General features: G+C 32.0%; 1 protein-coding gene across 2 annotated transcripts in view; it reads left to right on the top strand.

The window, feature by feature from the left end:
- The window catches only part of LOC106711963 (disheveled-associated activator of morphogenesis 1), a 95,408-nt gene that overhangs the window by 50,849 nt on the left and 27,316 nt on the right, over window positions 1-17,243 (top strand). For both annotated transcript variants that reach the window (XM_045681041.1, XM_045681039.1), the window contains exon 3: window positions 15,923-16,084. In XM_045681041.1, the coding sequence (XP_045536997.1) occupies window positions 16,037-16,084 (48 nt within the window). In that variant the 5' untranslated portion in view covers window positions 15,923-16,036. The remainder of the gene's footprint in view (window positions 1-15,922; window positions 16,085-17,243) is intronic.

The raw sequence follows: 17,243 nt of genomic DNA on the forward strand, positions 1-17,243 counted from the left end.
CCCACTCGTGTGTAACGCCTGCGCGCCTCAGCTATGCTTGATCCATTGTTTTGACAGGTTACATGATCTGGTTTTGATGTTCGACAACTGTTGCTAACGGTTCATAAAAAAGTTCATGCTTTAAAATGTCATGGCTTCTAGACGCGTTTCAAGGTTCTCTGTGTGTTGGTTTTGGTATGCAAGAGTAAGGAGTAAGCATTAGTTAGGCAATTTAAAAAATTATAACGAGCAAATAATGTTACAACTGTTCTGTATATACACGTGGACCCAAGAGCATATTCAGAGATAATAAAACATAAATACATAAATTTCTATTCATGTTTCAGTTCATGATATTTGTTTTGGCTTGTCAAAGTTTGTTTCATTTTTTTATTTCTCTTTAGTCTTTTTCCTCTTTGGTATTTTCTCTTGATTCTTTGTGATTTCTGAGTTATTAATCTAGTAATACTATATCTTTCAAGTACAGACAGGTGTAGACAGGTCATTGACTACGTTATGTGATACTCGACCTGATTTCACTCAGCTCTCTTCTCAAGAGGCTCGTGAGTACGGAGGGACGCCCTTAGAAGATGTTAGAACGAGTTATTTATTGAATCACATATTGCTTCGTTCAGAAAATTGATGATTATTAACTTTAACACCAGTTGTTTAAAGCTTATAAAATTTTAAATAGATAAGCTTTAAACAGCTTTTTAACAGCTTTTTTGATAGCTTTATCAAAATTAATTAATTCTTAATTTAGTCATGGCTAAGTAATGTTTATAATATTATTTAGACGAGAAGGTGATCATTTTGATTTGTAATGATAAAGAACGACTTGTACATTGAGAAAAAGGTTTTGTTATTAAGTTTGTTAACGTAGTACTAGCTATTTCGACTTTGAAATGTCATAATTTAAAAGGTTTAATTAATGAGGTCATTTCGGCATGATCGATGTGTTGTGAACGCCCCTGTTATGCGTGAGACGAGGTAATGGGTAAAGGCATTACTTCGGTTATGGAGTGCTGTCATTTCCCTGGCTCAGCTGACAATGCGGGCGCAATGCACTTAACGCGTTTATTAACTTGTAATGTTATTCAATACACAAGGACTTTGCCGCTCTATTTTAATAAAGTATTCGTTTATAATAGTATGTTAGATGATTTACTAACGATACTTTAGACAAATCTACATTGAAAATTGAAGAGAATTTACTGTTACTTAATTTGCTTTTCGTCATTGATCAGTGAGCTTAGATAAATGCATTTTGTTTTCCAAAACATTGACTTAATCTGTTTCTATTTTCATTATTTTATTTATGTCATCGATATATTGTTCAGTACAAACCATTGACCGTCCATATAAATATTTACTTTTTGATGACATCGTGTGTTTGATTTAATTGTTGTTTTGTTAATATGTTCATTTGTATGACAATGCAATCGGTTTGTAATAATACTTCTGTCTTCGGTTGTGCGTATTGTCGTGTTCAGAATTGACTTTGAAGGTGCGTAGTGTTACTTTTTTTTAATTTGTGGTTCAGTTTTTTTGTGGACTTTAAGTTTGTTTACGGACACAGTGATTGCAGAGCATTATGTGTTTATTTTTCTTGGATATTTCGGTGAGACATTGACTTTTAGTTTGAATTCACGTTTACTTCTGATTTAAGTATTCTAATGTTATAATTTGAGTGTGGAGTATCATCAACAACCTGCCCTTATCCCTACGGAGGGTCGGCACAGTATGTACTACTCCTCCATACATCTCTATCAGGCATCATATCTGAATTTACCCCCTTCTTACGCATATCCTCTTTCACACAATCCATCCATACTTTCTTTGGTCTTCCTCTACCTTTATAGCCATCCACATTCAATATCATTACTTTGTGTGGAGTATATTATACGAAATAACATAGTCATCAGTAGTCAATAAATATTTTAAACGCCTTTTACCTTAGTGTGTATTATATTTCAACATGTTATTTAGATTAATAATGAAGAAGTGATTTTATCTGATGATTCTAAACTACTAGTTCAATACCAGGATATCCTTTGCTTTAATGTTGTTATGCAAATATCATTCTATATCTAGTTTCGAAAGATCATATTATATATTTTCACTGTTTTGCTCGGATTTATTTTGCTTCAGAGTTAACAATTGAAAAGCGTTTATGAGGTCGGCAATTTGATGGAAAAAAATATGCCAACGAAACGATTGACAACTGATTAGTAATAGTCTTACTATTACTTCTACCTAATATGGATGAAGTTTATCTATTTTGATGGATTGAATCAAATGTAAATAGTGAATTACTTAACTTATTTTATAACTGATTCAAAAAACTAGAATTCACTTTTATTTCAAATTTCTATTATAGTTTTCACTTTTAATGGAATGTAGTTTTGTGAGTTTGTGGGTGGTGATGTAAATATTAATGTACTTATGTTAAAAAGAGAAAACGGGAGTTGCAGACGGATATTTTCATAACCTGATCGGTGTCGCGCGGCAGGAGACCAAGGGCTTGCTGGACCTAGCAATGGTTTTGTGAAAGTAAATCTATTTATTTAATTATGGGTTTCATTTCAACGTCTTTATCGTTTGTCTAAAATATATTGCTTGGTAATACTGTTATGAGTTCGATTCTGTTAGTAATTCGTGTCAGTTACGACTCAAGATATATACCTACGAGAAAGAAACTGATCATAAAGATATGTATATTTCTGATCATCTTAAAATATAATTATGTTTTAATTATTAATTATTACTATCAGGAAATTACCCAGTGTAAGGATTTTAACTTAGAGTAATTTGTATTGCAATTTATTGTGCATCATATCTTGAAATTAAACAACGTTTATAAAAACAAAACCATATCTGGGAGTGACATTCTCACAACGTTTATATCCATCAAAGCTGTCGCATTGTTCGTAAAACGAAACGTTTGTGTAGCTAAATGTCGCATGAATTTTAACTACTGTTTTTATATTTGAGATGGTACTTTATCGTACGACAATGTTACTTGGATATTTACAGATTTATTTGTCATCTTATTAATTACATGTATAAAGTTAAAACTTTATAGGAGGATAATTTTGGAACTGCTGCAATGGTTCCAAATTGTAATATGTTTACGAATCTCAGCGCGTGGTGCTTTTTATGAATTAACTAGTCGTCGCCGGCGACTCGGTCCGCGCTGATTTAAATAAAACGTACTAAGTAGCCTATGTGTTCTTCCAGTCTACAACTACATATGTTCTACATCTATGGCAAATTTCATCAAGATCCGTTGAGCCGTTCTGTAGATACCTTCAAACAAACATCCATCCATCCATTTAAATATTCACATCCATGATATTAGTAAGATATATTTTATATTTTTATATACATTTGTATGATTTTTAGCCGACTTCAAAAAGAAGGAGGTTATCAATTCGTCTGTATTTTTTTTTTTTTTTTATGTGTGTTACCGCGATACTCCGCCCCTGGTGGTCCGATTTTGATGAAAAATATTTTAATCGAAAGGAAGTGCTTGCAGGTGGGTCCCATTTTTTTGTTTTTTTTTTAAAATAACTAGAAGACTAGTAGATTTTGAATATAGCTTCAAAATTTGTTGCGAAGATTAGGGACATTTTTGCTTTCAGCGCTTACGTAGGCTAAACTATAGGACCTACATAAAAATGATGTGTGGCGAATTGTATCTCTTTAAATGTGCTAAATAAAAGTCAGCGATAGCATATATCTATCTTTTATAGTTTTCTCACAATAACCATTTTTTTCTTCAGAAACATCAATTAAATTCATGCCCTATTTCCGACGCTATTATTCGAGTTCAGTATTAACCCTTATGTAAATAAACATGTTCATTATCAAGAGAATTTAATGTAGATTATATTTGCAATTGAAACTATATCATTCTGTCTAATAGTTTAGGAGATATCGTAAGAATAAAATTACGCGGAAACGAAAAATGCTACATGAAAAGCACAATTTTGCTTTCTGGACTTACGTAGGTCAAACTATATGACTTACATAAAAATGATGTCTGGAGTAATTATAGATCCTTAAATTTGCTAAATAAAAGTCTTCGGTGGCATATATCTATCATCTATGGATGTCTCACAAAAACCATGTTATTGTGAACAAACTTCGATTAAAATGGACACGAAAAACAGCGCCGTAAGCTTACGGCACTATTATATTATATTCGATATGAATCCTTATCCAAATAAATATGTTTTATGGCAAGAGTATTAAATGCAGATTACATTAGCCTTTAAACTATGTAATTCTGATCAATAGTTTGGGAGATATTAAATAATTAAAAACTACGCGCATTCGAAAAATGCTAGTGCGGCGCGCGGCTGGACAAAATTAAAGGTACGCTACGATGTATTAGTTCGGTAATTTTCAATTTGTATACCGATTTTGATAATTATTTCATTGTTTAAAGGATAAGTGGTTATCTGCTGCATTCTAAATTAGTTTTTGAATTGAAATACACACATATCAAATAGGAAAGTCCTTTTCTTTATTTGTCTTATTTATGTCTTTATACGTATTAACGAAATTTGTAATTGAACTTCAAATTCACTAAAAATTGTGAAATAAAACAAAAATTTTAAGAAAAAAAATAGCCGACTTCAAAAAAAAACAATCTCAAACAAAATGCACTGAAAAGTAACCTAAAAAAACCAATTTCAAACAAAATACACTCAAAAGTAACATAAAAAAACAATTTCAAACAAAATGCACTCAAAAGTAACCTAAAAAAAACCAATTCAAACAAAATGCATTCAAAAGTAACATAAAAAAACAATTTCAAACAAAATTCACTAAAAAGAAACAAAATAATGTCATGAAAACTCTCTAAACTCTAGTAGTTGCTCTCGTTGCGCTCTCTAATAGTAGGGGCTCAGTTTTCCGCAACTCCACGACAAGCGCGTATTTTGCGTGTCTCTAAACTCTAAAGAAAGTTCTCTTCTTTCTTGTAACATGTCTATATTGTATAATTATTGTTATTTTGGAGTCGGTTTCGGCCTAAGTAGGGACATAAACGTAAGTATGTCTAATACATCTCAAATATAAAATGTCATCTATTTACTTCGGTCGACACCGACTGCGAAATAACAATAATTATACAATATAGACATGTTACAAGAAAGAAGAGAACTTTCTTTAGAGTTTAGAGACACGCAAAATACGCGCTTGTCGTGGAGTTGCGGAAAACTGAGCCCCTACTATTAGAGAGCGCAACGAGAGCAACTACTAGAGTTTAGAGAGTTTTCATGACATTATTTTGTTTCTTTTTAGTGAATTTTGTTTGAAATTGTTTTTTTATGTTACTTTTGAATGCATTTTGTTTGAATTGGTTTTTTTTAGGTTACTTTTGAGTGCATTTTGTTTGAAATTGTTTTTTTATGTTACTTTTGAGTGTATTTTGTTTGAAATTGGTTTTTTTAGGTTACTTTTCAGTGCATTTTGTTTGAGATTGTTTTTTTTTGAAGTCGGCTATTTTTTTTCTTAAAATTTTTGTTCTGTATTTTTCATAACATTGAATTATTAAATTATCTTATTATTGCTGTCAATAATGTAGTAATACATAAAGCTCAAATAAATGGTTTGCACTTGACCTGTTGGTATAAGGCGTGTTTGTTGAACATTGCCATTGAACAGCAAAATAAACGTATGCCTCATTATTAGGGGGTCAAAGCAGCATTCGAGGGGCGGGTGTTTATAATTTGTCAATAGAAGGCGATTTTGTGGAAGGTCGCGGTTTATGAATTTATAATCTTTTGAAGCGTAATTGAATTACAATGAATAGAAATAATTTAGTAAAGGCATTGATGATACAAAGACTGGTTTTTATACTTTTTGATCGTGTCTTGTTTGTTTTGGTTGGTAATGAAAATTATTATGACTTATACTAGCTGTCGGCCGCGATTCCGTCCGCGCGGAATTAAAAAAAACTTAATGTTTGTGCTAAATTTCATCAAGATCTGTTGAGCTGTTCCGGAGATACCTTCTAACAAACATCCACCTAAACATTCGCATTTATAATATTAGTAAGACAAAAGAATAATATGGGATACTGAAGTAAGATGTCTTTTATAAATGCTATATTGAATCTTAACTTAAGTATATCGTGGAAGAAGAAGTTATTAAGGATATATGATCGATATGGACGGATGTACATATACTTTCTTACTATTCCTATATCGATTTAATTACGATAAATACTATGCAGAATGATGATATGATGCAAATGAAAACTTTATATTAATAAGTCGAGTCACGAATTCTCGCAAAAAATATAAATTTTAATACTAACGCGAAATACAATTAAATATTTAAAATGCAACAAAATTTCCATAGAAAAGTAATTTCAATGGATATTTTGTTGCCTTGATTTGAACTCCGACCCGGCCTACTAATCTGATTGCTTCATGTTAGTGACACAGGTCAGTGAGTTAATTAGTTATAATGCAATTTGACATGGATATAATTTTGTAGAATTAATTTCTTTTGAAATGAGCAATTAAATAGCGTAGATAATTTTTCTGAGATCATGATCTCAGTATAAAATATATTGTCATCCCTGTCGGAGATTTTGGCCTCGGAAACCCACGGTAAGCCTGATGAAAAATTACTTTAGCTTCTAACCGTAAAATTCTACTAGCGAAATAAGTTTCGAAACATTATTGCTTCTTGTTTCAGTGATAATGAGAGAAATAACTATATTTTTTTATTCAGATCTTTCAACAGTTTCAACCGACAGTAAGCTATCATAGTTTTTGTTATTACACATTTCGTATTTTAATAATTTAGGTATTTACATACATACATACCTTTTTGTATTTATAATAAAGTCTTTTAATAGATTTACTGTTGATAGAAATATCTAATAATAATTATAATTTTTTTTATTAATCTTTTATAGTTCATCGTTTTAAAGGTAGAGTCTGTCCAATAAAAGAACGCCTTGTCATTTATATTATGTTTGATTACATATATAAAAGCAAAGTTAGAAAATACCTTTGATGTATTAATAATTAAATTAAATGTATATGCACATAAAATTATAGTGTTGTTACTTCCTTTACGTTTAAAATAAACAAAAGATGAGGCAGAATTAAGGAAACGTAATTTCCTTGATACAAATATACAAAGCGATAATTGTACTGTAATTAAATATGCGCATCTTTTTAGTTTTTTTTTTCCTACTAAAATATGGTTTTAATTCGTTTTTTGTTTGGTACATTTTTTGTTGATTTAATTTCAACCTAACCTGTATCATTATGATTTAGGGGAACAATTCAGAAGATCACTAGACAATAATACAGATGAATACCATATCATACTAAATAATATTATTAAGGAAGTATTCATCAGTCCGCTAGGAACAATTTAGATGCATGTTAATTGAGGTCAGCTCGACTAGTGATGTAACTATACAACATCCGACAAGCTTCCGCCCACAACTTTTTTTATCGATAAAAAAAAGTTGTACAATGTAATCCATCACTACGTGTAGCGGTTAACTTGTCTTTGTTTGCTTTCTTGGATGATTGAATAAGTGATTTATGTAATTCTTATTTGAAGTTAGTATGTTATGTAATCTTACAATGTTATAGTCAATAAGATATGAAACAGAAAGTCCACATTGTAGAATTAGACGCAACATTAGAATTTTGGAAACTTTGAGATGATTGAATACAACTTATTGAAAAAATTTAAGTCTCCAAAGAAATTATCAGGTTGACTAACGTCGTAAATGTATATATCATGTTTGTTTTCAATCATACTTCGTACTAATATTATGAATATTCGCGTTTAGATGGATGGATGTATGGATGGATAGATAAATGGATAGATGGATATTTGTTTGAAGGGTTTTGTTTGATGAAATTTGGCACATAGTCTGGAAGAACACGTTGGCTACTTATTAAGTCTTTTTTTTCCGCGCGGACGAAGTCGCGGGCAACAGCAAGTTCAAATATAATAACCGATTTTAACGAGTGATGGAGGGTAATAATATATTACATCTGCAAAAAAACTTAATTAGTGAAAAACAAGTTCGAATCTCACTCGCTGTAACGTTTTTCCATCCATTAGAACCTCAGTCGGATTTAAAAGACGTAAGTTATTTTACTTTAAATGAAGCGGATTGTTTAAATAACTCGAATAAATGCATATTGTCATAGAACTCCACTGCTGTTATACTTATTTTAAAACATCTTGACAACCCTTTCATTTTCTTTGACAAATGGAGACTACAATATGTATTATAATACAAGTGCTACTGAAGTTGCATTCTACAATAACAATATGACTAGGCTGTTGTGATGACTGCTCCCAATAACTCAGTGCATCCTGGTCTTGGTCCACATTCATTTAGCGACAGTTCACGGCTCCTTTCAGAATTCTTATCGCACCTTATTGTGACCAACGCCTTACGTTTGTACAGGGCTGCCACAGTATATTAATAAAAATAACACAGGTAATAAAAATCAAATAAAAAAAAGAAAAGTGTCTTAAAATGTAGACTGGCCTAGGAAACATTTTACCTTTGTCTTGATAGATAGATAAATTAACATTAAAGTATATAATGTTAATTAACCAGAACTAAATTTATAAGTTAAATGTGGGCATGACCGTCCTTATAAAATATGTGTTATGGCGCTATAAACGATCTATGCTATGCAACTCTTTAATAATCCAATACCTTTTTTTAGATTGCCAGTTAGTTTTGCACGCGACTCCGTCCGTTTTAAATTTGAAAAAATAATTTTATTAGTAGCCTACATGTTTTTAAAGATTAATTCCAGCGAGGTCCGTTGATCCGTACTGGAGACATCTTCTAAAACACATTCATCCAAACATCCAAACTATCGCATTATATATTAGTAATATTACTGCTGTTGAGTGACAACCCTTCCACTTGTCGACTGTTATGACATGAATAATGCAAGTGCGGTTTTGCTTTTAAGCTGCGATAACAATTTATTGCTTGTACCTGTTCCATTGCTCTGTTTGTACCGAGTATCTTGATTTGCTGTTTTTTTGCGCTAGAAATGAAAGTGATAACGACCGGTCTTGTCGTGGGGTCAATGCCTGCTTAGAGATTGTATAGTATTGGGAGTTACTTTCGAGGGGCCCTGCCTTAAAGGGTGTGTGTGATATAAACAATACTAAGATCGTTATGAGTTTAGTCGAGTTTTTTGACTTAGAAATCTTAACTGGTTTTGATAGAAATGGAAAGGTAATTCCAATTACCGTTATGTAGTGTTATTATAAAGAGAGATCAGATTTTCTAACAATTTATTTAATTACTTGGTCAATATCAACATATTTATCAAATACTAGCTGTCGCCCGCGACTCCGTATGTGTGGGGTAAAAATAGTAAGTAGCTTATGTGTTCTTCCAGACTATGATCTACATCTATCCCAAATTTTATTAGATCCGTTGAGTCGTTCTGGAGGTGCCTTCAAACAAACATCCATACATCCAAACATTCGCATTTATATTTGTAAGATGTAATTATTTTATGAAATGAAAAGTAGACATAAAGAAATCTAGGATGTTTTTCTATAGACCACTTGGTGTTGTAAATTCGTCGGGTAAATTCCACAGCTACTGATTTTGACCTTTTTGATATTAATTTTTTTTTATCTGAACTGAAATTTAATTAAAAGTTTAGTAACATGTTATACAACATGTGTGCAATCGTTTAATATTATTCAAAGGTTTTCGAAATGTATCAAAATGAGAATTCCGCGTTTAGTAATTATGGAATTTCAAGTGAAAACAGCAAGCAACAGCCACCAAAGTAGGTTATGAGATTAGTTAGAGGTTAATTGGGCTATTTTATTACCCGATTGATTTGAATGATGTAATAATTTCTATGTTACAATATTATTTATTTTATGTAACATTAGGTACATACACATATTGGAAAAAATATTATATTAGATTTGGAAAAAAAAATTACACACACATAAATACTAACAAGAGAACTAAGAATTTATAGTTATATATGACTTTCATAATCTATATCTATCTATATATCTTATGTATATAAAAGAAAGTCGTGTTAGTTACACTATTTATAACTCAAGAACGGCTGAATCGATTTGACTGAAAATTGGTGGGCAGGTAGCTTAGAACCAGGAAACGGACATAGGATAATTTTTACCTCGTTTTCTATTTTTTATTCCGCGCGGACGGAGTCGCGGGTAAAAGCTAGTATCTATATATATATAAAAGAAAGTTGTGTTAGTTACACTATTTATAACTCAAGATCGGTCGAACTGATTTAGCTGTAAATTGATGGAGAGTTAGCTTAGAACTAGGGGACGGACATAGGAACTTTTTTATCTTGTGTGCATTTTTTTTATTCAACGCGGACGGAGTCGTGGGTAAAAGCTAGTATACTATATAAAATATTCCTAGTGCATACTTCGTCATAAGCACATACTTAACTTGTGCTTATATAACTTGCTATAATGTCAAGGATGCAATCATTGGAATCTGAATTAATCAAATTATAACAAAATTTGTTTTATTGTGACTATAATGACTTTAATCTCTTAAGAAAATTTTAATTTAATTTACAATGCTGGTGGTTCCTTGTTACGATAACTTGTTTATCATGTTATTTCTTATTAGAATTATACTAGCTGTCGCCCGCGACTCCGTCCGCGCGCAGTTAAAAAAATCTAAATGACCTACTGAATAATCTCACAAAATTTCATGAGAATCGGTCAAGCCGTTTCGGAGGAGTTCAAGTTCGAACCTCGTGACATGAGAATTTTATATATAAGAAGTATCTTAATGGGATTTGTCTGTAATTATTACTAAAACCTTGTTTTTTTGTCAATGAAAACGTATCTGAAGTTTGGCAGTTTGAATGAATAAAAAGGGAATATTTTTGAAGATTAGTTTGATAAATGTTAAGTGAGAAATTTCTGATAACTTTTGCTCTTATTTATACAGTTTTTTTTTTCTAATAACTTTGTCAAAGACGCTTATCATATTGAATAGATTTTTGAGACTTCCTAAAACAATGTATGACACCACACAGGGCCTCAACAGTGCACTACTCTGTGTTTCACTTTCTCCAGCACCGCTCATCATGGATGCGGCGTGCGCGCTTCGTGCCCCTATGTCCTCCTAACACACTGCCGGTCACGGTCACAAGAAAGTACCTCGTCTATTCATTGTTAGTTTTCAGCCGTCTTATTGAATTTGCTTCATATACTTTATTCGTATATTTATTGCTGATTTGTGTTCTTATTTTAAATTTATGACTGTATTGTTTATACGTAAATGTTAATGGAAATAAAGTCAATGCACCTATTGGAAGTAAACAGGTGGGAAGGTCGGCAATGTACGATCGTGTTCCGTTCACATCGTTTCCGAATAGGTACACCATTGCTTTTCGTTTTTGTTGGGAACGATATCCAATTTGCAAAACAAGAAATTTTTTGAAATATTTTTTATACGCATATATTTTTACAAAAGTCTTTTTCATTTAACAGTTTTTTATATTACGTAAAAGGTGCATTTACTTTAACATAATATGAAGAGGAACTTTATTGAACCAAACCCTTCGCTTTGCTATTTTGCCACCTTATAATATCTAAAAAAAACATCTTTCAAGTTGGAGTCCCGCTTTTAGACGTTATTCATAATTAGCTCAAGAAGTATTAAAGAAAATCTGATTTCTTTATTACCATATTGCTGGAGATTCTTTTTTCTTGATAGCTTAAGTATGATAGATTCCTTGTGATTCCTACCTTTCGCAAATGGTTTCCGATGTTCAATTATGTTATTTTATTCCATAAAATCCAATCCAGTAAGATCATATAGTCTCTATATCAGAATTGCAACAGTTCACTAAATGTCGGCACTAAAGTTCAATGGAACAATACCTTCAGCGATCAGAATGGTTCTTATGAAACTTGAACCGTAAATGATTTATCATTTAGTGGGCGTGTATTTTTCTACACCTCGTTGTTGTGATTATATTCGATACAAAGTCACTGTCAACAAAATGTACCTTGATTTAGATAAAGGTTAACATTGCGTAAATTATCACTGAAGTAGATTTGATAAAAGTTACTGTGAAATATAAGAACGGCATAATATGACCGGCATATACGAGTATATGACCTGTAATTTATATATTACCAATAAAATTGTAATTGTAATTGTAGTAATAAAACTAGAAATTAGACGATTAAATGCCGCAATAGAGGCGTAATTAGGTCAATAATGTAGTCTATTAAAGTGTATTAGTAAGTAGTGTAGTGAACTTACTAGATAGTACATTTTTCCAACTACACTATGTCGGATTACTTAACGACCACAGAGTAAGCGAAGTTTCTGAATCTATTTCTACGTTTGTATTGCACTGTACATTTTTTGTTCTGGAACACTAATGATGGAAAATTGTTCGATTGATAATACAATCCAACTAACATTAACACATATGCAAATGTAGTTAGCTAACGGTTAGTTACAGTATGTTACTTAAGAGAACATAATGTATAGATAACGAGATCGTTTCTCATGTTTTGCTTCAAATGTATGAAACGTTATCATAGACATTGTGTAATAGTTGAAATAGTATTTCTTACTATCAGCAACCTGTTCCTTAGAAGATACTTCGCTTATATTATGACTAATTCGTCAATTTAATTTCGAAGACAAATCTTGTATCGAAGCATATCTCGCTATCTTACTAATATTATAAATGCGAAAGTTTAGATGTATGGATGTTTGTTAGAAGGTATCTCCGGGCTCGAAGGATCTTGATGAAATTTAACTCAGATGTAGAACATAGTCAGGAAGAACGCATAGGCTACTTATTAAGTTTGTTTTTATACCACGCGGACGGAGTCGCGGGCGACATCTAGTATTTAAATAAATAATATTTTATAATAATATCTCAATGTCATTTTTATGTGTGAATAGTTTTAATAGCAATTTTATTTTAACAGCTATATCATTATCAAAGCTTAGGGATGTTTCACACTTTATATACGAAGTAAACGATTACTTCCGGTCAACGACATAAACCTATCATTAATAGAAAGCACGTATCTGATTATTGTTAATAAAAGCCGTTTGATAATAGCTCACACGCATGTTGTGTTCACTTGCAGTTGTATAATAAAACAGGAATTATAATTTGCTAAACGATTTGTTTGTTGTTAAAATACGATTTTGTGTGTACGTTTAGTACATATTACGATAGATCATATAAAGAAACATAGTTACAAGCGTACCTCTAGAATTTAATTTTATATAGATAAAGGATCTGATCAGATTGCTTTGCAATTCTCTTAAAATTAATAAGTGAATCTTTACCTTTAATTATATAGTATCACGAAAAACATTTACTGCAATTCTAAAAGCAATAGAATTTATCATCTACATACCTATACATAGCATTTGTTGTACGATTTTTTTTTAACAGAAAAGTTATATGTATTACACAGAATAAAGACCTTAGTATGCTTTCATTCATAACTTTTTCTACAACCACACATTAACTGCATACTGTAAATTGTCTTGACGGAACGACAAAGTCGTGCGTTTCCCATCAATGCAAAAACAAGTCGTCAAACGTGATTAGAACCTTATGGCCTGTTACTTCCTGTAACGTGTTACGTCAGCGTTATTAGCTGTTACCGGAAAGTCGATCACTGTGCATTCTTGTCCGACCATCCACATCGTGTTTTTGTGACCAGGGCCGGAATAGGCATATGGTTTTTTTTAACAGTAATGACCAATGTTTAATGAAGCTTATAAACTAGTGCTTGTTTATGACAGAATTTATCAGATACTAGCTTTTACCCGCGACTCCGTCCGCGCGGAATAAAAAATAGAAAACGGGGTAAAAATTATCCTATGTCCTATTCCTGGTTCTAAGCTACCTGCCCACCAATTTTCAGTCAAATCGATTCAGTCGTTCTTGAGTTATAAATGGTGTAACTAACACAACTTTCTTTTATATATATAGATTATTATATTATCTTTGAATATCAATCGTCAAAATGTAAGATGTTCCAGGAAAATACGTGTAATCTGTTGTACACTTATACACAGTAGTAATTTAAAATAATTGTAATTTTTAACGTTACAGAGCAGTAATTTAACATACATTGATTCTTAAAAAAGATTGGTCAGTTAATTAAAATAATTGCTTGATTATTTAATTTTATTTAATAGTAGCGAGTACAGCCCTGCAGTTGTTTATCGATTAGAATCTTTTTACTCTTAACACAGTTTAGATCGATAAGTATGTTGATTAATGGTTTCATTTTCAACGTTTGTTAGTTTTAAAGACGTTATGAAATTACAGAAGCTTGTTTGTTACGTGGCGTAAAACTTGTTTACATGTACATTTTAGAAGCTTTTATTTAGTTTCACCTGTCCAGATGTTTGTCATCAAATGTTGCAAATTAAATTTGATCCATTTCCCGGTTATTGAGCTGAAATGTTGTATATATGGGTAAAGCTGGAAAGTGGTCATAGGAACTTCGTAATTCAACGACAAAACGCTATCGAGTTTGGGCTCCTTTTTAAAAAGTTTTTTCATTATTTTATTTTCTTTGCTACTTGAACGCATTAACCATATCGTGACTTAATTCTAAGTATGTTGATACTTTATGGCTTTTTTATTTAAATGAATGTTGTTCAAGAAATGATGTTCTCTCGTGATGTAAATCTGTAAATGATAAGAATTTTAATAGCTCGTTGCACTCGACAATTTATTTATTAGCTCTTTATGTAGTGATTTTATAAATATCATGGAATTCATTTTATTGATACGTGAAGCGAAAGCTTTTTATTTGTACCCTTTCTAAGGAAATTGCGATAGACGAACATGACATTTGACACAGCCAAAATTATTGTAGAAGCTATTTATGGTAAAACAATAATAAACCTTTAATTAAATTTGAATTTCGACCAATGGGCAGCCACTTACTTTAATAAAATTTCCCCTTGATTATGTTATAGTCAATTTTTTTCTTATTGAAAGCTCATTAAATCATTATTTTATAAATAAATAAGTAATTTGATTTCACTGTTTTTCTTCCTGATATTATAAATGCGAAAGTTTGGACGTATGGATGGATGTTTGTTATAACATATCTGCACAACGGTTCAACGGATCTCGATGAAATTTGCCATAAATGTAGAAAATAGTCTGGAAGAACACATAGACTACTTATTAAGTTTTTCTTTTAATTCCACTCGGACGAAGTCACAGTCGACAGCAAGTGTCTTAATAAAATCGTTACAATAGTGCAGAGTTTGAATTTGATATATCACTCTATGAGAATCATCAATGTCTGCAATACAAAAGAATGTGTTGGTAACAGTTGCTCCATCGGGTGATGATGAGGTGTTCGTTGCACAATGGTGCGTGAGAAGATAACCAGCAATGGACGAGGTTGTTGCACCTTTTATTTGTGTTTGCATCAGAAATAGAACCGTATGCTATGCGTACAGTTTTGATATATATTTCCTGTGTTTGATTCCATTAAAAAGGGTTTATTGTGTTTACGTATTAATTGCTTGATGTTTTTTTATCAGACATATTTTTTTAACGTGTTAAAAAAAAGACATTTTTGTTTTTAGTATTAAACGAGTTATAATATTACTTGAAATATTTTATTAAATTTTTCAAAGATGAATCATAAGAACTTACCTGCAACAATGTCATAGTTGGATAGATAATTTGTTAGGATTGTAAGACGCTTGATAAGATAGTATACGCTAGTATCCAAGCCACTTATAGTGATGACGTGTGGGGATATCACGGACATGACCGTGATATTCTCGCGCTACAGAATTCTTTTAGTTGATAGTCGCCGTTGGTTCCCAAATGTTAATTCTAGTGATTAATTAATTTGGTTTGTCCTTCAGGGTGTACCGTCGTGGTCGCGCAGTGTGGAGGCGGCGGAGGCGGCGCGCGCGCGCCTCGTGCGGTGGGCGTGCGGCGATCCGGCCGTCGACCAGGACCCCGCTCCCCGCAAGAAGATGCCCCACGCCCTGCGCCGTCGCTGGCCCTTCTGCCCCTGTCTACAGGTAACAATACTAAGGCTAGTTTCACACGAAGGCAAAACACGTAGTGAAGGTTGACCTTATGAGTTGACTCGGGTTGTTTCCCTACTAGACGAAATTACATAAATAAACCCACATAAGGTCAAGCTGTTATGACTATAGTAGATGACAGATGGGACATACATTCCCGTTAAAAGTTGAAGTTGTTAAAGAGACGTAATTGTTACAATTTTAATAACAGTTCATTTATTTTGCTATACATATTATCGTTAGTTTTCTCTGATCACATTCATAAGTATACACCTTCTATTTTAACTGTCAAAGTTTATTGGACAAACTATAATTTTCCACTCTATTATTCAAGCAAGTCAATGAACCTTCGTTGGGTCTACTTAATTATCCGTCAAACGAAGTCTAGATTATTACAGACTTTAGCACAACCGAAGATAACTGTGCAGTCTATAATAAAGTTTAATTTACTGTTAAATAGCTGAATTTTGTTAATGGCCAATTATTTTATAGTTTGTTCTGGTAATAGGACGACCTTGTTGAAATATGAACACTAATTGTCACTATGGAATGTCATTACAAGTGAACGATAAATAAATTAATGTCTATAATTTATTATTTCAACTGATAATTTTCAATAAACAAGGATATTAATTATTACCGGAATAGAAAGGTTTTTTGCCTTACAGGGGTATCCACAAACGTAGCCTAAAACTTTTGGATGAAAAAGGAAAATAAAACTTGTACACAAAACGGATATAGCTACTGATTTCTACTGTGAAATACTATTGTGACAGGTGATGAAGAATATATTGTCATTCTCTTTATAAAACCAGAGGTCGTATGTTTTTTTTTTATAAGTTAGCATTGGCAACCAACGTTTTCACCTTACGTGTTATCAGCGAAAAGAGTTATAACTTTTTTTTGTAGTTTTAAGAGTTTTAACTCATTTCGCCAGTTAATTCATCAGATAAGTCAGTTTCTTTATCCCGTTTCTGATGAGGATACCGGATATCGCGTTAGCTGCAGCAGGTTCGATTCGCGTGTCACTTTCACTTGTCGCAACGTGTTACTGACTACTGGGAACGTTAATAACTACCTTGTACTACTGCTTGTATAATTGATCTATATCAACACGCGATATTGACACGAAGCTAATTATTAGGGGATATAT

This window comes from Papilio machaon, chromosome 14, assembly GCF_912999745.1.
Source record: "Papilio machaon chromosome 14, ilPapMach1.1, whole genome shotgun sequence".
NCBI lineage: Eukaryota > Metazoa > Arthropoda > Insecta > Lepidoptera > Papilionidae > Papilio > Papilio machaon.